This window comes from Jaculus jaculus, chromosome 5, assembly GCF_020740685.1.
Source record: "Jaculus jaculus isolate mJacJac1 chromosome 5, mJacJac1.mat.Y.cur, whole genome shotgun sequence".
Lineage (NCBI taxonomy): Eukaryota > Metazoa > Chordata > Mammalia > Rodentia > Dipodidae > Jaculus > Jaculus jaculus.
Genome location: NC_059106.1, coordinates 7690310 through 7710323, shown reverse-complemented (window position 1 = coordinate 7710323; position 20014 = coordinate 7690310). Strand labels below are relative to the sequence as shown.

Sequence of the window (20014 nt, the reverse complement as noted above, 5' to 3'; positions counted from 1 at the left end):
GCCCCAGAAAGCCTTTGATCAGCTCTGGCCCACCCTCAGTGTGGCCTGGCTCTGTGGAAGCCCCTCCTCTATGATCCTGACCCCTTCTCCGGGAGGGACGTTATAGGCAGGACCAGTGTGATGGCAGCCGGTAGTGGGACTCCCTGGGGTGCCCCTCTGCTTCCAGATGCAGATCTCCAACTGTAAAGATGAAAAGAAGGTCCCTGTTGTTCCCAAATAAAGACTGACTGCTGGCGCTTTCTTCCTTTTCATTCCTTTTTTTTCTTTCCCTTTGTGGTAAGCAATCCATGGTGTTGGTCAGAATGTGTGGATGCCAATCTTTGCCCTGCATGAAACAGCTCTGAGTCATGACCTCAGAAAGCCACCCAGAGACTCTTTGGAACCTTTCTCAGGCAGAGGGGCAGAGGTGGGAGAGGTGCTTGCCCTAAAACTGACCTGGTTAGGTAGCTGAATATTTCATCCCTTAGACTGACAGTGTCCCAGGGTCACCCTCATTGCAGGGCCCCTACCCTGGGGACAGGGGACAAGGCCTTGTCCTCTACCTTTGGAACTGTGCACTGGCCCTTGAGACAGTATGGCATCACTCCTGCTGTGGCCCAGGGACCAAGGACCCTGTCTGTGTGGGACACGACACATTCTTTTTTCTTTCTTTAAATAGAACAGGGATCCTTACTGCTGCTTTTTAATTTTTTTTATTATTGACAACTTCCATAACCATAGACCATAAACGATAATAATTTCCTCTCCCCTCACTTTCCCCGTCATACCTCCACTCTCCGTCATGCCCCTTCCTCCTCTTAATCAGTCGCTTAGTTTGATGTCACCATCCTTTCCTCCTGTTATACTGGTCTTGCGTAGGTAGTGCCAAGCACTGCAAGGTCATGGGTATCCAGGTCATTTTGTGCATGACACGTCCTTTTAAGGACTGAACACGCAACTCCACACCTGGGAAGAAGCATGGCTTCTGCTGTCTAAAACATGACCTGTCCAGGAGGGACACATCAAGGTTCCTCAGAAGCCAGACCTTGATGGGCCCATGGCTTCTGGTGTCCGATGTCTAGGGTGTCGCTCCAGGCCCGGGCTCTTCTGCGTGTCACTCTGTGTGCCTTTAGGTCCCTTCTGTGTGGTGTGTCCTCAGCAGACATCAGTAGGGGTGAAAGGTGACAGGTTCTCCAGTGGCCCTTAGTGGGGTTTCCATAGGCTGCTCCTCTTGGTTCTGTAGCTTTCAGGGGCCAGGCAGCCCAGGGTCTGCAGGAGGACACTGGATACACTCCACATTTTCTTCCTCATCCCAGAGACAGTCTCTCTTCCTCCCACTGGTCTCATTACAGCCCTCCACAGACCTTCTATCGCTGCACCCTGCTTGGCTACCCAGCGACCTGGCCGCTCCCTGCAACTGTTGACTATCCCATCTGGATTTGCTCTGGGTTCCTGGGACCCCCCCCACCTCCCCCACACACATGGTGCCTCTGAAGCTCTTTTAAAACCCAGTTTTCCAATGTCCATGACATGTCTCACCATTTGTGACAGCAGTTTAGAGAGGCTAGCCTCTTTATCACAGAAACTGAAGGCTCATGCCCTGACTTACCTGGCTGCCTGAAGCTCCAACAAAAGATGTGGACAGCCCTGGATTTTATATCTTAGGAGCCAGTCAAGGCCCAAGGAGCTTAGGGTTCACTGATGGAGGGCGTGGGAGGCCAGAGTCCAGGAGCGCAGCCCCAGGGAAAGGCCCTGGTCTCACCTCCCCCAGGAGCAGCTCTCTGCTGGAATCCTGGCTCCGGCGCTGCACCAGCTCCTCTGATCCTGCTTGTCCTGAGCCAGCATCCTTCCGCCTGACTGTGGATGTGACCTGTCGCATATTTTCCTAAAGCAGACCTCTCTGGCCAGGCCAGCCAGTAGAGTTTCTGGGCATTGTGACTCAGATCCTGGCTGGTGGCACAGGATCACAGGGAGGTGTGGGAGTGTGACCAGGGCTCCCTGGCCCTGCCTTTCTGCCCCTGGCTTTTCTGCCGCTTGGCGTCTGCTGGGATGATCCCTCTCTGGCCATCCTCCATCTGCTGAACGCTTAATTACAGCATGTAACAGACATGAAGTTAGACTCATATTTAAATGTGCTGGGCTCAGATGACCACAAACCCTATTGTAGATACCCTTCAAGAAAGACCATAGCCCTATCTTTTATTTGTTTATTTATTTATTGGTTTTTGGAGGTAAGGTATCTTCTAGCCCAGGCTAATCTAGAATTCACTATATAGTGTCAGGGTGGCCTTGAACTCATGATGATCCTCATACCTCTGCCTCTCAAATGTTAGGATTCAAGGCATGTGCTACCATGCCCTGCTTATTTTATTTTATTTTTTTCAGAGAGAGGGAGAGAGAGAAATAATTGGCATGCCAACGACTCTAGCCTTCACAACTGAGCTCCAGCCACATGCGCCACCTTCTGGGCGTGTGTCACCCTGTGTGTCTGGCTTCTGGGCATGTGTCACCCTGTGTGTCTGGCTTTCTTGGATTTTGGGGAGTTGTACCTGGATCCTTAGGCTTCACAGACAAGTGCCTTAACTGCGAAGTCATCTCTCTAACCCTATTTTTATTTTGCTTATTTATTTGAGGGGGGGGGGGAGAAAGAGAGAGTGGCCCACCAGGGCCTCTACCACTGCAAATGAACTCCAGACATATGCGCCACTTTGTGCATCTGGCTTACGTGTGTATTGGGGAATCAAACCTGGGTCCTTCGGCTTTGCAGGCAAGCACCTTAATTGCTAAGCCACCTCTTCCACCCCCTATTTTTATTTTTTTTTTTAAATGAAAAACAAGACATCACCATGCAGTCAGGTCCAGGTCCGTCTAAAATCCTGTTGTCCAGAAGGAAAAAGGAAACATAAAGCTATGGTTCACTAAGTTCCTCTTGAGTATCTGATGTCAGCCCATGCAGGAATGCCGAGAGGCTAGGTCATAGCAAGTATCCTTGGGACCCAGTAGGGACTTGGTAAATAGAACCATCTGGATAATCAGCCTACCCGTGGGGTCTGCCCCTCAGCTGCAATGATTTCCCAGACAGGCCCCCAGGACCAGCTCTCCAAGTGGGGTCTCAGTACTAGCAGCATCCGGGTCACTGGCAACTTACTTATTGGCACCCCTGCAAACCAGCTGTGTGCACGCTCTGGATGGCTCGTTAAGCCCTGATATGTGCTCCAGACGGTTCTGAGGATACTTGAGTCTGAAAAGCTGGGGCTCAGGGCCAGTCCACTGGTCAGAGGGAGAAGTTCCTGCCCCTCCATAACAGAGGGTCTGGTGGTGATGGCAGTGTGCATTTCCAGCAGACCACTTCTGCAAGAGCTTACCATGAAGACGTCAGAATTCAGGTTGGTTGGGAACCTGGGAAGCTTAGTGGGTGTTGTGCAACCATTTTCCCCAGACTGAAGCTTTTTCTCAGCAGGAAAGAGGAGGCTTAGGAAACTCACAACAAACAAACAAACAAACAACCTCCCAAGACTGAGGAGTTACATAAACAGTTGTTGGGGCAGAGGAGGGGACTTCTATGGTGGACCTGTGTGTCAGGTTTCAAGGATGACTAGGAAGCGCTGCAGACTTCATGCCAGGGTGGGCTTTTCAGGGCCGTAGCTGTTCATCTTCTGTCTCCTGTAAGTAACCCCATAAGCTCTGATCCTCCAAGCTGGGCTTCAGGCTTTGGTCTCTGGTTGGCCTCTGTCTGAGGTGAACAGAAAGAGACTCCGTAGGGACGCAGGTTCCTCTCCCACGTTAAGGATCAAGTTTGCACGTGGAAAGTGCGGCCCGAGCCGGGAGTCCAGATCGGAGCGCCCCCTTTTCTCCTGCTGCCACAAAACTCAGAGATGCACGATCGTGAGCCCTGGGTGGCACAGGGGGTGGTGGGTGCAGCACTTCCACGTGCTCTCTTCCCGGTGATCCCCGGGCTCAGAGAGCACACCCAGCTCTAGGCATTTGCCCCCTGGGATCCCACCCTGGTCTGGCTGCTCTGGGAAGCAGAGCAGAAGTAGGGGTCGTTTGGGAAGGTGGACAACGACTCTCTACCGGCACCCCTGGGTCTGTGCTGATGACCAGGCACAGCAGAGAGGCCAGGCCTTGGGTGAGGTGCAGGCTTGGGCAGAGGTGCCCAAAGATCAACTGCCCCCAAGCCCCCATGGGACTTCTGATCCCATCCTGCACACAAGCTCTTGGCACTTTGTCTTTCTTGCATAAAGCTGGAACAATGCTATTGCACATCCCCATTGGTACAAAGGTGGGTTCAGCTTAAGTCATCCTCATTGCCATCACGCTCAAGAGGCTTTTCCTTTGATACTAAAATAAGTTCACATTTATATACTTATTTGCAAGTAGAGATAGGGAGAGGAAGAGAGAGAGAGAGAGAGACAGAAAGAGAGTGAGTGATTGAGTATGGTGTACCAGGGGCCTCTTGCCATTACAAAGAAATTTGATACACATGCCTCTTTTGCATCTGCCTTTATGTAGGTAAGGCGGAGAATTGAACCCCTGGCTGGCAACCTTTGCAAGCAAGCAACTATTTTTGTAAGATTTATTTTTATTTATGAGGGGGGAGAGGGAGAGAAAATGGGTACACCAGGGCCTCCAGCTACTGAAAATGAACTCCAAATGCATGTGCCACCTTGTGCATCTGTCTTACGTGGGACCTGGAGAATCAAAACCTGAATCCTTAGGCTTCACAGGCAAGTGTCTTAACCGCCAAGCCATCTCTCCAGCCCCAAGCGCCTTTTATATTAAAAAAATTAAAAATTTATGTATCATAAATACAACGGCAGTAGGCATCCTGTGCCCTGGGAAGGCCTCACCTGTTTCAACTTCACAAAAACAAAAACAAAAACAGAAAAAAAAACAGGGCAAGGCCCCCTTTTGTCCTTTTGAAGAAAGTTCTCTCTCCTTCACTCAAATTCTGCCCGTGTGCCAGAGCATTCCGGGAAGGGCAGGAATTTAGGTCACAGGGATTTGAGTCCACCATGACCCCACACTAGCTGTGAGCGTTTACAGCGCTGCAAAACCTCTCCAGGCCTCCAATTCCTCTTCTGGTCACTGAAAAGGCTCGGCAAACTTAGCTCAGAAAGTTCTGGAAACTTGACAAAGGACTCAGGCAGAGAGGGAGGTCGCCCCTCCCACCAGAAGGCCTGCAGCCTACTGAGTCACCGGGCTGGGTGCCGGGTAGGCCGAGGGGACCCCGGGGTGGAGACTGCAGCTTGCGTGTGGGTCCCCAGCGGACGTGAGGTGCGGGGTCGCTCGCCCTTTCGGAAATCGCGGATGGGCACCCGTGGGCTCGAGCTCTGCCCGGCCCCGGCCCCGGCAGCCGCGCTGTGTGTGCGCGGGCAGGTCCCGCAGAACGCCGGGGACTGGACGCGTCTCCGAGGCCTCGCACGTGCGGAGCCGGGGAGCGGGAGGCGGCGCCCGGCGGCCAGGGGCGGACCCTGGGCGGGGCGCGGGGCGCGGGGCGCGGGGCGCGGGGCGCGGGGCTCGGCTGTGCCGCGGAGCTGCCCGAGGGCTCGGCGCCCCGGCGGCACCATGCTCGGCGTCGTGCACTTCCTCCGGAGCTTCTTCAAGGTAAGGGTGGCCGGCGCCGGGGACCCCGGGCCCGCGGGTGACCTCTCTGCTCGGGCGGAGGCGGAGCTGCGTCCCCAAGCCGCTGCGTCCCCGGGCGGTGCGCCCTCGCCGTCTGCGGGCCCGGGGCGCCTCCGGGGAGGCGGACTGGACTTGTCGCCGTCCTCTCGGTCGGTGGCCGTTCCAGGAAGGCGGCTGGGTCCTGCCAGGACTCCCCAGGAAGTGCTGGCTGTGGTTACTGCTACCTGGGCTGACGGTACCACCGGCACAAGCTGGGCTGGGACGCCTTCGTAGGGAACCATGGCTAAGCCGCGGCCCGGACACGGGAACCCAGGAACGGAATCCCTGAGCGTCCACTGCCCGCACAGCGACCGCGGGGTGGACATGGGACGGCGGGGCACCGGCACGGCCATAGCTGGCTACAGGTAGCCAAGGGCCACCCCTGCCCGCGAGCAGTGTGGGAGGCTGAGGATGGGCTCCGATGGCAGGACCCTGGCGTGAAGGGGCCAGAAAGCCTCGGCAGGAGGTCCGGAGGTGGGTGAGGCTGTGTCCTGGGTGGTGGGAGAACCTGTCTTGGCCGTGTGGTCATGTTCTAGAGAGGCAGACCCGAGGGCGGGGCACAGTTCCTGGGCCCACAGAGTTCTGGAGAGAGCAGCTTAAGAAGCCAGGTGACCCCGGGGCAGGACCTGCTGGGGCCCTGCCACCGGGTCATCATGGGCGGGCAGTCTGGCCATCAGCTGTCCTCAAGACACCTGTGTGTAGACAGCCATCAGGAGGGGACAGGGCAAGGTGGCCTTCCAGGAGCCGACACTGGGTGTGCAGGGCGTGGGCAGCTGTCCTCCTAGCACGGGTTCTGTTGTAAGACGCTCTTGCTAAGACACCCTTGCATTTCTGACTCCGTCCCTGACCACACAATCTTGGAGCAATCTCTTCCTTACCCACTTTGGTTTTTATTGTCCCGTTTGAGAGACGCGGGTAAACCTTTCTACCCACTTCAGGTGAAGATCTTATTACGTTACATTTGCATGTTTTTCTTTTATAAGCTAAAGGTCTTAAAAAAAAACAAAAACTAAAGGACTCAGGAGACAGAGGTAGGAGGATCACTGTGAGTTCGAGACCACCCTGAGACTACATAGTGAATTCCATGTCAGCCTGGACTAGAGTGAGACCCTACCAAGAAAAAACAAAACAAAACAAAGACCTTTTAATTTCATTATTTATTTATTTATTTATTTATTTATTTATTTATTTATTTGAGAGAGGGGGAGGGAGGGGCAGATAGAGAATGAGTGTGCCAGGACCTTCAGCCACTGCCAGTGAACTCCAGATGCATGTGCCAGTTTGTGCACCTGGCTCTGTGCGTTCTGGGGAACTGAGCCCAGTGTCAGAAGGCTTTGCCCTCACGCACTCTAACCACTGAGCCATCTCCCAGCCCAAGTCCAAGGACTTTTCGTGAGCTCAGGGGCTTTGGTTCTTCCTCTTCTGCTGCATTAGTGGTACCAGGTCACCTCAGTGACAAGATAGCCAGGCCGACTCTCAAATGGCCTTGGCAGCCTCAGCTCCTGGACCAAGCAGCATGTGTCCAGGGGCGGTGAGAGGGCGTACTGGTCACGCCCAGGTAGCCACCTCGCCTTCCTGCTGACTGGGCCTGGGAACTGGGCCTTTGGGAAAGTGTTCCCGGGGACAGGGAGTGCCCCTAGGCCACTCCATGCACACCGAGGGCTGGATGGCATATGCCTCTTAGAGGACCTCCTGCGGGCGGGGGCTGGTGCCACGCAGCCCCCTTCTTGCTGTGTAGGCAGAGCCGCATGTCAATGTCAATGTCAGTGCAGGTCACACTTGTGCTTCCAGAGAGGTGAAGGGAGCTCCTGGCTCTAGTGGGCCTCCTGGCCTCTGTTTTGTAAGGACCCCGTGTCATGGCCATCACCTACTGGGTCCCAGAGTGCCCCCTTCATCCCAGGGACCTCAGTGTCCCCAGTCAGACGGCCAGCAGAGCCACAGCCAATCTCTACCAAGTTCCGGGATGAACAATGTCTCACGTGCCGGAGCCCATATGAGATGTCTAAGATTGCGCAGACCCCCCACAGCTCCCGCCTGTGCTGGGGGCACATGAGGCTCTGTGATCATGAGGTATGACCGTCACGGGGCAGGGCTCCTCCTGGTTCAGGTGGGCCAGACAGAGAGCCTTCCCTTGCACTGGATTTCTCACAGTTCAAAGACAGTGGCCCGCGGAGGCATCTGCAGGAGCAGCACACTCAGGATGCATATACGCTGCCTCAGAAACAGTTCCTGGGCTGGAGAGATGGCCCAGTGGTTAGGTGTGCTTAGTGTGCAAGCCTGGGGCTCTGAGGAGGCTCCCAGCCGCCCAAGTTCAAATCTCCAGGTCACACACACAGCAGCTGGGCACGGCCACGCGTGCCTGTAACCCCGGTCTCCCAGGGGAGTGCAGCCCTGTAAACTCTGGAATCTGAGAGACTCCAAACAAGACCAAGTGGAAGAGCAATGGAGTGGGATGCCCCACGTTCCACTCTGGCCACTGCAAGCCAGTGTATGTGGCACCATGAGGACACATACATGTACATGTACACGCACCACACACACAAGCAAAAAAAAAAAAAGGTAGCCCAAGCCACTGTGAGCGTGTATAGGGGCCATGGCCCTGTGTCGTTATTTTCAAGGGGATATGCCAAAGTGTTAGACAACGGGGCATTCCTGATGTCTGTCTGGAGCTGTCATTGAAGTGGTAGATTCCACTTTTTGTTGAATTTGTTCCATGTCTGCATCTGCATCCAGACATGTAGAGTATCTGGCTACTCACTCCCCGCCAGGTCCTCCCAGCACGGTGCAGGAGACCGCAGGAGGCTGTCGGGAATGGAAAGGGCAGATCTCTGCTGGCTGGGTGACGGCAGTCAGTGAGCTGAGGCCGGCAGAGAGGGTTTGTTATGATTGTGTCCTGAGGCGAGCACCCTTCTGCTGACGTCTGCACACACAGGCACGTGCGTGCTGGAATGCTCACGTACCTATGTGCACACGCAGACACACGCACCCCAGCATGCTCGTGTACACTTGTGCACACACGCAGTTGTGCACACGGGCTCACGCACACTGACATGATCATGTCCACACATGCACACACAGGGGCATGTAGACTTTCATGTTTGTGGAGACATGTGCACGCTTGCATCTAGTTATCACTAAAGAAATGGCTTTGTGCCCGAGTCAAGGTTCATGGTAAGCGTGTCTTTGGTATGTGAGCCTGGGGGAGATAGTCCACGTTCAGACTGTAACACAGCCTGTCCCTCTGTGGAGAAGCCTTGTGCGGATGGAGTAAAGCTGGGCACTTGGATAAAGGCAGTTGCTCAACAAATATTTCTTTTAAAAAAGATTTTATTTTTTAAATTTATTCATTACAGCCGGGGGGGGGGAGGAAGGGAGGGAATGGGTGCACCAGGGCTTCTAGCCACTGTGTATGAACTCCGGATGCATGTGCTACTATGTGCATCTGGCTTACATGGGACCTGGAGAATCGAACCTGGGTCCTTAGGCTTCACAGGCAAGTGCCTTATCTCATAAGTCATCTCTTCAGCCCATCTTTATAAGAATATTTTATTTAGGCTGGAGAGATGACTTAGCGGTTAAGCACTTGCCTGTGAAGCCTAAGGACCCCAGTTCAAGGCTCGATTCCCCAGGACCCATGTTAGCCAGATGTACAAAGGGGTGCACGCGTCTGGAGTTCGTTTGCAGTGGCTGGAGGCCCTGGAACGCCCATTCTCTCTCTCTATCTGCCTCTTTCTCTCTCTGTCGCTCTCAAGTAAATAAATAAAAATGAACAAAAAATTAAGAAGAAAGAATATTTTATTTTCATTTATTTATTTGAGAGAGAGAGAGGAAGAGGGAGAGAGAGAGAGAGACATAGAAAGAAAGAGGCAGAGAGCAGGGGAAGTGGGTAATGGGCACACCAGGGCCTCCAGCCACTGCAAACAAACTCCAGATGCATGTGCCACCTTGTGTAGCTGACTTAAATGGGTCTTGGGGAATCGAACCCAGGTCCTTTGGCTTTGCATGCAAGCGCCTTAACTGCTAAGCCATCCCACTGGCCCTCAACAAATATTTCTCGAACACCTGCTGCATGCCAGACATTATTCTAGGTGTTAGACTGTCTGCTGTGAGATCTAGTGTACGTCCTGGTTTACGTTTGTCGTAATGGTGGTGTGTCGGATAGGACTTTTATTTTTTTTCCGAGGTAGGGTCTCACTCTAGCTCAGGCTGACCTGGAATTCACTGTATAGTCTCAGGGTGGTCTCGAACTCATGGCGATCCTCCTACCTCTGCCTCCCCAGTGCTGGGATTAAAAGGACTGTGCTTTTTCTTTGCCTGTCAGTTTTAGTCCTAATGGTCCTGCGAGTGCCTCACCACTGAAGAGGGCCTTAGCCTGGAACATTCCAGAACTAGCGTGGTCTTAAACACCTAAGTGCTGTCCCTCACACCTCCTCAGGCCAGCACCACCTGCCCACATGTAGAATTCGCACCAGTGGGTGGGTCTCCTGCAAGCGTCTCTAGATGATAGACACCAGTGGCTGAGGAGGTTTCCCAGCGCGTGGGCATGCTCCTTGTGTGTGTGCTTGCCGGTGTGTGTGGCACCCCTGCACATGCTTGTGTGGGGGTTGTGTATATGTGCAGGTGCGTGTGTGCTCCTGAAGCTGGAGATCAGAGGACAACCTCAGGTGCTGTCCTCGGGACCGTCACCCACCTCTTTTTGAGATAAGGTCTCTCATTAACCTCGGAGCTGATCAATTAATCTAGACTGGCCAGTCAACAAGCTCCAGGGCTCCCGTTTCCACCTCCCCAGTGCTGGGATAACAGGCTTGTACCCCGACACCTGTGTGAACTCGGGTCCTTGTTCTTACAAGCAAAACACTTTACCAACTGAGCTGTCTCCCCAGTCCTTTCTTTGTCGAAACATTTCTTAGGCTTTGGGCTCGGGCTTGTCCGCCTCTTGAGTTCTCCAGGAAGACGGGTAGCATCAAGCTGGTCGTCAGTGCACACCAACAGAATACAACCTCGGGGAACACTTGACATTTCACTTACATTTCTCGGGACCGCGCTCCAGCCAAGATTTTAGTGCAATAGCAGGTCCCCAGCCAGGGTGCATTCTGGTCGTTGAGCCAGCATTGTGTTCCACAGTGGGAGGATGCCCCTGCTCCCCCATCAGCGCACGCGGCTGGCTGGAGTGGTGATTCCGCCTGCTTGCTCTGGCTTCCTCGGGATCCATGTCCTCCTGTTTGCCCAAGTTTGCTAGGGTATGTTGGTACAGCCAAGGCGTGGCTGTTTCCTGAATGTCTTCACTGTACGTGAGTATGTATGTATGCATGTGAGTATGTATGAATGTATGCATGCATGTGTTTGCATGTGAGCTGAAACCATGGCAGGGATGGGAGAGGCTGGCTTCCAGGGCTGTGATAACAGGCTCTTGAGTGTGCCAGCGGGGAGCTCGATGACAGATTCCATTGAGAGGTCCGTCTTCTCCCCTGTCAGTGCGGGAGGAGACCATCCATTCCGCTGCCTGCAGAGTCACCAGTCCCCCCTGCCCGGTGGAGTCTCAGGTCTGGGGTGCAAGAGAGAAGCGACGTCCTACAAGTCATAGGGAGCCCTGCACTAATTCAGGGGTGTTCTCAGCCAGACAGGGCAGTAGAAATAACAAGCTGACAAGCTGACTCGCAGCTCGGGAATTCTTTGTGCCTTCCTTTGGCTTTGTAGCAAGATCCATTTTCCCCTCAAAGCCCTCAGCAGGCACTTGGCCGTAGTCGGTGATTTGTTTAGGGGCTGACCACGCATGTTGTGAGAAGCCACAGTTTTGTGTGTGTGTGTGTGTGCACATGTGTGTGCCCAATGTGTGTGCATGTGCGTGTGTGTATGCCTATGTACATGTCAAGTGTGTGTAGGTGTGCATGTGGAGGTCAGAGGACAGCCTCTGTAGTTGCTCCTCAGGTGCCATTTAACTTTAAAAATATTTTTATTGGGCTGGAGAGATGGCTTAGTGGTTAAGTGCTTGCCTGTGAAGCCTAAGGACCCCGGTTCAAGGCTCGGTTCCCCAGGTCCCACGTTAGCCAGATGCACAAGGGGGCACATGTGTCTGGAGTTCGTTTGCAGAGGCTGGAAGCCCTGGTGCGCCCATTCTCTCTCTTTCTCCCTCAATCTGTCTTTCTCTCTGTGTCTGTCGCTCTCAAATAAATAAATAAATAATTAAAAATTATTTATTTGTTTATTAGAGACACAGACACATAGAGATAAAGATAGGGGGAGAGAGAGAGAGAGAGAGAGAGAGAGGGAGGGCGGGCGGGCGGGAACACACCAGGGCCTTTAGCCACTACAAACGAACTCCAGATGCATGTGCCACCTTGTGCATCTGGCTTATGTGGGTCCTGTGGAATTGAACCTTGGCAGGCAAGCGCTTTAATTAATAAGCCATTTCTCCAGCCCCTTACTGATATTTTTTATACTTTTTATTCACAACTTCCATACATCTAGACAATATACCATGATCATAATTATCTACCTCCATTCCTTTTCACTCCCTCCCTCCATTAATTCCCTTCTTTCCAAGTAGTCTCTTGTATTTTGATGCCATACCTTACTGATATTTCTTTATTATTTCTATTTCCTTATTTATGTCTTGTATTGCCTTCTTTATTTCATGAAATTGGTGTCCTGCATCTTCTTTGATTCCTTTGATTTCCTCTTTAAGTTCCTCTTTGACTCCTTTGATTTGTTCTCTGACTTCTTTGAACATATTTACAATCATTCTTTCCTCTAACTCGTTCTCACTGGAGGTCATTTCTGATGCATTAATACTTTTAGGTTTATTTATATCGTCTTGCTTTTTAGTGTTTCTTGTGTTATAATGTATATATTTTTGCATCTTGGATTAAGTTAATGCTTGGATTTTCTAGCTAGCTGGGTATTCTTAGCTGTATCAATTGATTTGATGTTGTATATTTTCAGGGTAGGAGCTTAAGGTGTTAGATGTGGCTCTTAAGACTCTGAGAGTATCTACAAAGGTGCTTCTAGGGGTTGAGTTTCCCTGCTATGGGAGTATTCAAGTAGGCTGAGTGGAATAAAACACAGGTAGATTCTAAAAGTTAACTAAACACTGTACCCATTCAGTCAAAAACAACCCCAAGTATGTATGCCAGAGTAGTTATTATAACGACCAGATCCTCTGTCAACAAAGAGGTTAAGATTTCTGGTCTGTTGAGGCATCTCAGTCAGCTTGTGACCAAGTGAGACCCTTCCCTGGTGCAAACCCAGTTACCTTGGATGAGTTTGGTCTCAGTCAAGTTGCTGCCTGGGTCGTTGGGCTGCTGTTCTGATTTCTGGAGCTGGGCACTGGCTTTTCCTGTGGGGCAAACCAAGCCTGGCAACTGTGGCCCTGCAGATCAGCACCCCCACTGCTGGAACTGCTGCTGCTAAAGCTGCCTCTGCTGGGTCTGTCAGCAGCTAAAGCTGCTGCTGCTGGGCCCACTGCTGCTGCTGCCTCTGCTGCTGCTACTGCTGTAGCTGCCACTTCTGGAGCCACTGCTGTTGCTGAAGCTGCTGCTGCTGGGTCTGCTGTTGTTGCCGCTCCTGGGTCTGCTGCTGCTGGGGCCGCTGGTACCGGTTCCGGAGCTGCTGATGTTGCTGCCGAACTCTGCTCCTGCTTGGGTCCCGCTGTCGGCTCAAGTTGGCGTGGCCGGGTCCCGGGCCGCTGCTCTGTTCGCCGGAGCTGGGCTCAGGCGCTGGGGGAGGGGAGGGAGCCGCAGCTGCTCCGGTTCTCTCGCTGCTCCACGTGTGCTTCTACCTCGCGGTCTGCTCCTCCGCTGCTCGCTGCCGCTCTCCCCTCACGTTTCCCGAGTTGCAGAGAGCGCGGTGTGAGGGAAGCGCCCGCAGCTGGCTTTTCCTGCAGCTGGAGCCGAGCCTGGCGGCTTTCTGGTGCATCCTGCTGCCGCCGTGGTTGGCGGAGCTGCCGGGGCCGCTTTTCCCGCCTGTGCAGGCTCTGGATGCTCAGGAACTCTTCTACTTCTCCGCTGCCACTTCAATTTCCTATACACCTCACTTTTTAGTAAAAGTGTGTATTTTGCTGAGGTTTTTTGGTCGTTTTTTCCCCCAGGCTGCTTTGGCGTGGTACCTACGCCGCCATCTTAACCGGAAGTCCACCCCTTACTGATATTTCTGATATATGACATATTGATATTTTTTGCACTATTTTAAAATTTTTTCGTTTATTTTTTTTTATTTGAGAGCAACGAAGAGAGAAAGAGGCAGACAGAGAGAGAGAGAGAAAGAGAGAGAGAGAGAGAATGGGTACATTAGGGCCTCCAGCCACTGCAAACAAACTCCAGACGCGTGTGACCCCTTGTGCATCTGGCTAACGTGGGTCCTGGGCAATTGAGCTTCAAACCGGGGTCCTTAGGCTTTATAGGCAAGTGCTTAACCGCTAAGCCATTTCTCCAGCCCCTACTATTTCTTTTGACCGTTTGCAGAGGACTCTATGACCTGCTCTCTTTGGTCTCTATTTTCCCAAGCCCCAGCTCTGCCTGCTTACTCTCATAGATGCTGTGGCGGAGACAGCCATACCAAAGCAGGCTGTTTCGGGTCCCTCAGCGCTCAGCAAAATCCCGCCCAGGCTGGAAACTGCTTCTCTAATACTTACATACTGTGTCTCTAATATTCTTTAATAATTAATGAATGTACTGATCCAAAAGTTAGCCAGTTAGGCTGGGCATGGTCGGTATACCCCTGTAATCCCAGCACTTGGGAGGCTGAGGCAGGAGGATCATGAGTTTAAGGGTAGCCAGAGTCACATAAGGAAACCCTGCCTCAAAAAAAAAAAAAATTTTAATAGTGGGACTGATTGCTGGGTGTTCCTTTCATTACTTCAGAATCTATAGAAAAGCTTTTGTTTACTTTTGCATCATTGATTTTATTATTTAAAAACCATGAGGAGAGGGGAGGAGAGGAACATTTAGAGAAATACTTTTTCGTTTGTGTGCACTTGACCTTCAAGGCGGGGCTGCACAGGCCTCTGGGGCAGGTGCGGGGCGGGTGACTGTCCTCTGCCTCTACCCTTGGAGGTCAGCAACCTCCCTCAGGCTGGGCTGAGTCTTAAACACCCTGCACTGTGCCCTAGAGCACTCACCTGAGCCCAGGGGTTCAGCCAGTCGTTACTGTTAATGCTATTTTCATTACTGTTTGGATTTTCTCCAGACAGGGTCTCGCTCTAGTCCAGGTAGGTCTGGAACTCATTCTGTAGCTCCAAACCCAGCGATCTTTCTACCTCAGCCTTCCAAGTGCTGAGACTGAAGGCATGTGCCAACATGTGAGTCTTACTGTTGTTAACAACAGTGCCAAACTGTGAACAACATGAATGTCTTTGAACATTTGAGAGGATGAGCTAATGGTGGTGTATCCACACAGCAACAAAGACTGAGTTACCCACACCGGCATCCACCTAGACGTACCTCAAATTAACTACGCCTCGTGGGCAGGAGCCAGCAGCCATGCATTTGATTCCTTTTATAGAAATATCCAGAACAGGTAAATGTAGAGATAATCCTGCAGATGCCTGGAACTGAGGTTAAGTGTTGAGGGGGTCATAGGATGCTGAGAAGTATGGAGTTTCTTTGGTGGAGGACAGCAGTGTTTCACATGTAGACTGGGGAAGGCTGGACAACCTTGTGAATTTATTTGAATCGTTTGATGGCTGGCAATGGGTGAATTGTAAGGTATCTGCATTATAGCTCAATCAATCATAGCTCTTAAATCAGTGGTAGGAGGGAGCGGGAGCACTCCCGTCCAGCTCATAGGGAATGACTCAGCCTGCTTGCTGAGCACCAGGACCACGCAGTCAACAGTGAGCAGGCGTTTGTGGGCGGGAAGTCCAAGAACGCAGGACTGTGCCTGCTCCGTGCCTTCCTGTTACACCATATACGGTAAGAGGCAGAGAGAAGACGAGAGAGACAGACCTCAGGCCTCGTTATTTTATTTTTATTTATTTATTTGACAGAGAATGGGCGCCCCAGGGCCACCAGCCACTGCAAATGAACTCCAGACTCATGTGCCACCTTGTGCATCTGGCTTACATGGGTCTTGGGGAATCGAACCTGGGTCCTTTGGCTTTGCAGGCAAATGCCTTAACTGCTAAGCCGTCCCTCCAGCCCTCAGGCCTCTTTATAATCAGCACCCATCCATCCATGAGTTGTCATCATGACCCTCTCCTAACACTCCTGCACTGGGAGTTAAGTTCTCAACACGTGCTTTTGGGGTGGCATTCAAACACAGCAGGGCTAAGTTACATGAGGTCAGACTTACGAGCCTCGGTAAGCTCTGGCAATAAGAACTTTATTATTGGTGGTAAGTGCATTATTAACAGGAAAGAGATTGCCATTTAATACCAAGAATGCACTCCCAGCAATTAGAGGTGCCCAGTCTCGCAGACTACCTCAGCAAGGACTCACATAGGGAGGGGCACTTGATAAACAAGGGCTAACACTAACTTGGCATGCTGTGGACTGAGACATGGCTCTAGCCCCCATGAAAACTTCTTTCCTTCTATTTTCCTAATGTTTTGTGGTTCAAATTTTAAATTTAAATCTGTGGTACACATTGAGTTAACTTTTTTTTTGTTTATTTGTTGGTTGGTTTTTATTTTTTAAATTAATTTTTAAATTTTTATTAACATTTTCCATGATTATAAAAAAATCCCATGGTAATTCCCTCCCCCCCTCCCGACACTTTCCCCTTTGAAATTCCATTCCTCATCATATTACCTCCCCATCTCAATCATTGTACTTACACATATATAATATCAACCTATTAAGTACCCTCCTCCCTTCCTTTCTCTTCCCTTTATATCTCCTTTTTAACTTACTGGCCTCTGCTACTAAGTATTTTCCTTCTCACGCAGAAGCCCAATCATCTGTAGCTAGGATCCACATATGAGAGAGAACATGTGGCGCTTGGCTTTCTGGGCCTGGGTTACCTCACTTAGTATAATCCTTTCCAGGTCCATCCATTTTTCTGCAAATTTCATAACTTCATTTTTCTTTACCGCTGAATAGAACTCCATTGTATAAATGTGCCACATCTTCATTATCCACTCATCAGCTGAGGGACATCTAGGCTGGTTCCATTTCCCAGCTATTATAAATTGAGCAGCAATAAACATAGTTGAGCACGTACTTCTAAGGAAATGAGATGAGTCCTTAGGATATATGCCTAGGAGTGCTATAGCTGGGTCATATGGAAGATCAATCTTTAGCTGTTTGAGGAACCTCCACACTGTTTTCCACAATGGCTGGACCAGATTGCATTCCCACCAGCAGTGTAGAAGGGTTCCTTTTTTTCCACATCCCTGCCAACATTTATGATCATTTGTTTTCATGATGGTGGCCAATCTGACAGGAGTGAGATGGAATCTCAATGTGGTTTTAATCTGCATTTCCCTGATGACTAGTGACGTAGAACATTTTTTTAGATGCTTATATCCATTCATATTTCTTCCTTTGAGAATGCTCTATTTAGCTCCATAGCCCATTTTTTGATTGGCTTCTTTGATTCCTTATTATTTAACTTTTTGAGTTCTTTGTATATCTTAGATATTAATCCTTTATCAAATATATAGCTGGCGCAGATTTTTTTTTCTCATTCTGTAGGTTGCCTCTTTGCTTTTTTCACTGTGTCCTTTGCAGTGCAAAATCTTTGTAATTTCATGAGGTCCCAGTGATTAATCTGTGGTTTTATTGCCTTAGCAAATTGGGGTTGTATTCAGAAAGTCTTTGCCAAGACCAATATGTTGAAGGGTTTCCCCTACTTTTTCCTCTAGCAGTGTCAGAGTTTCAGGTCTGATGTTAAGGTCTTTAATCCATTTGAACTTAATTCTTGTGCATGGTGAGAGAGAAGAATCTATTTTCATCCTTCTGCAGATATATATCCAGTTTTCCCAACACCATTTGCTGAAGAGGCTGTCTTTTCTCCAATGAGTATTTTGGGCATTTTTATTGAATATCAGGTGGCTATAGCTACCTGGACTTACATCTGGGTCCTCTATTCTGTTCCACTGATCTACATGTCTGTTTTTGTGCCAGTACCACACTGTTTTTGTTACTATGGCTCTGTAGTATAGGTTAAAATCAGGTATGGCGATACAACCAGCCTTATTTTTGTTGTTCAGTATTGTTTTAGATATTCGAGGTTTTTTGTGATTCTGAATGAATTTTTGGATTGTTTTTTCTATTTCCATGAAGAATGCCTTTGGAATTTTGATAGGGATTGTATTAAATGTGTAGATTGCTTTAGATAAAATTGCCATTTTCACAATATTGATTCTTCCAATCCAGGAACAAGGGATGTTTCTTCACTTTCTAGTGTCTTCTGCAATTTCTCGCTTGAGTGTTTTAAAGTTCTCATTGTAGAGATTCCTTACTTCCTTGGTTAGGTTTATTCCAAGGTACTTTATTTATTTATTTATTTTTTGATGCAATTGTGAATGGGAGTGATTCTCAGATTTCATCCTCTGTGTGTTTGTTGTTAGCATGTATGAAGGCTACTGATTTCTGTGTATTTATTTTGTATCCTGCTACATGGCTGTAGGTTTTGATCAGCTCTAACAGTTTGCTAGTAGAGTCTTTAGGGTCCTTTATGTATAGAATCATGTCATCTGCAAATAATGATAACTTGATCTCTTCCTTTCCAATTTCTATTCCTTTTATGTGTGTCTCTTGCCTTACATTGAGTTAATTTTTATATAACATGGGAATTTACGTGTAAAGGCCCCTTTTGTTTGTAAGTGGTAGGGTTTTGTCTTGCCTTATTTGCATATGGATGTTTGATAATTTCAACACATTCATTGAAAACACTTGCTCTGGCAAGTGTGGGAAGAGATAAAAGATGGTAATGGGGGTCTGGAGGGATGGCTTAGTGGTTAAGGCATTTGCCTGCAAAGCCAAAGTGCCTATGTTCGATTCCCCAGGACCCACTTAAGCCACATGCATAAGATGGCACATGCGTCTGGAGTTTGTTTGCAGCTGCTGGAGGCCTTGGCACACTCATTAATTCCCACCCCCAAAATGAATAAATTAAAAAAATGAAAAAGGGCTGGAGAGATGGCTTAGCAATTAAGGTGCTTGCCTGTGAAGCCTAAGGAACCATGTTCAATCTCTTTCTAGATCCCACGTAAGCCAACCTGATGCAAGCACAAGGTCGCACATACACACTAGGTGGCACAAGCGTTTGGAGTTGGATTGCAGTGGCTGAGGCCCTGGAGTGTCAATTCTCTCTCTATCTTTCTAAAAAGTAATAATAAAAATTAAAAAAGAGAATATAATGGGGAGGCAGTGAATATAATCAGAGTTCGTTAGACACTTGTATGAAATGGTCAAAAACATAAAGACATTTCATTAAGTACTTTCACCTTTGGCAAACTTTCTTTTTTATTTTTAAAATATCACATTTTATTCAGATTTTACAAAGGAGTGTGGAAAGGGGAAGGCTGGGAGGTAAAGTGGGGAGAAGTATTTATTTATGAGAGAGAAGAAAGAGGCAGATAGAAAAAGAGAAAATGGGCACATCAGGGCCTCTAGCAACTGTAAACAAACTCCAGATGCATGTACCACCTTGTGCACCTGACTTTATGTGTGTACTGGAGAATCAAACCTGGGTCCTTTGGCTTTGCCAACAAGTGCCTTAACCACTAAGCTATCTCTCCAACCCCTTTGGCAAACTTTAATTAGTCAGTTTTGTCTGTATCCACTTCTAGATTCTTGGTCTGTGGACTCATTCATCTGCTATAATTTGGGCAAGTGTCCTCCCAAGGCGTTTATGTTGAAAGCTTGGCCTCTTGCCTGCAGGACAAGTGGAAGCTAGTATCAGGCATACTGTGAAGGGGATATTGAAAAGTGACCTCTTACTTGTGTATCTTTTCTTTTTTGGCTGTCCTAGATGATCGGTTTCCTCCATCACATGTGTTGTCATTAGGTACTACCTCTCTAACTAACTGTCCCAAATCAAGGGTGTCAACTGATCAGGGACTGAGGCCTCAAAAACTATGAGCTAACAGGGAAATGTTGCGGAAGAGGGGGCGGAAAGAATGTCAGAGCCACATGTTGGGTCATGATATACAGAGACATTTATCATACCAATAACTGTGGGCTAACCCCACAATGCACGACCTATATACCTCAACAAGGAGGGGCCAATGGGGAGGGGGTAGGTCACGGATGAGTCCAATAATGGCACCAAACTGCCTGTACTTGCAGAATAGAAAACTAATAATAAAAAAAAACTATGAGCTAAAACAAACTTTTTTTCATTTTAAGTTTATTATATTGGGTATTTTGTTATTGTAATAGTTAACACACTTTCCCTTCAGTGATGAACATTTTCCTGTTTACTGTTG

The 20014-nt window shown here is 49.5% G+C and overlaps 1 protein-coding gene across 1 annotated transcript in view; it reads left to right on the top strand.

The window, feature by feature from the left end:
* The first annotated feature begins 5495 nt into the window (after positions 1-5495).
* Arhgef4 (Rho guanine nucleotide exchange factor 4) overlaps positions 5496-20014 on the top strand; it is a 147514-nt gene continuing 132995 nt past the window's right edge. Inside the window, exon 1 of the mRNA XM_045151065.1 lies at positions 5496-5586. Within this exon, the coding sequence (XP_045007000.1) occupies positions 5548-5586 (39 nt within the window). The 5' untranslated portion in view covers positions 5496-5547. The remainder of the gene's footprint in view (positions 5587-20014) is intronic.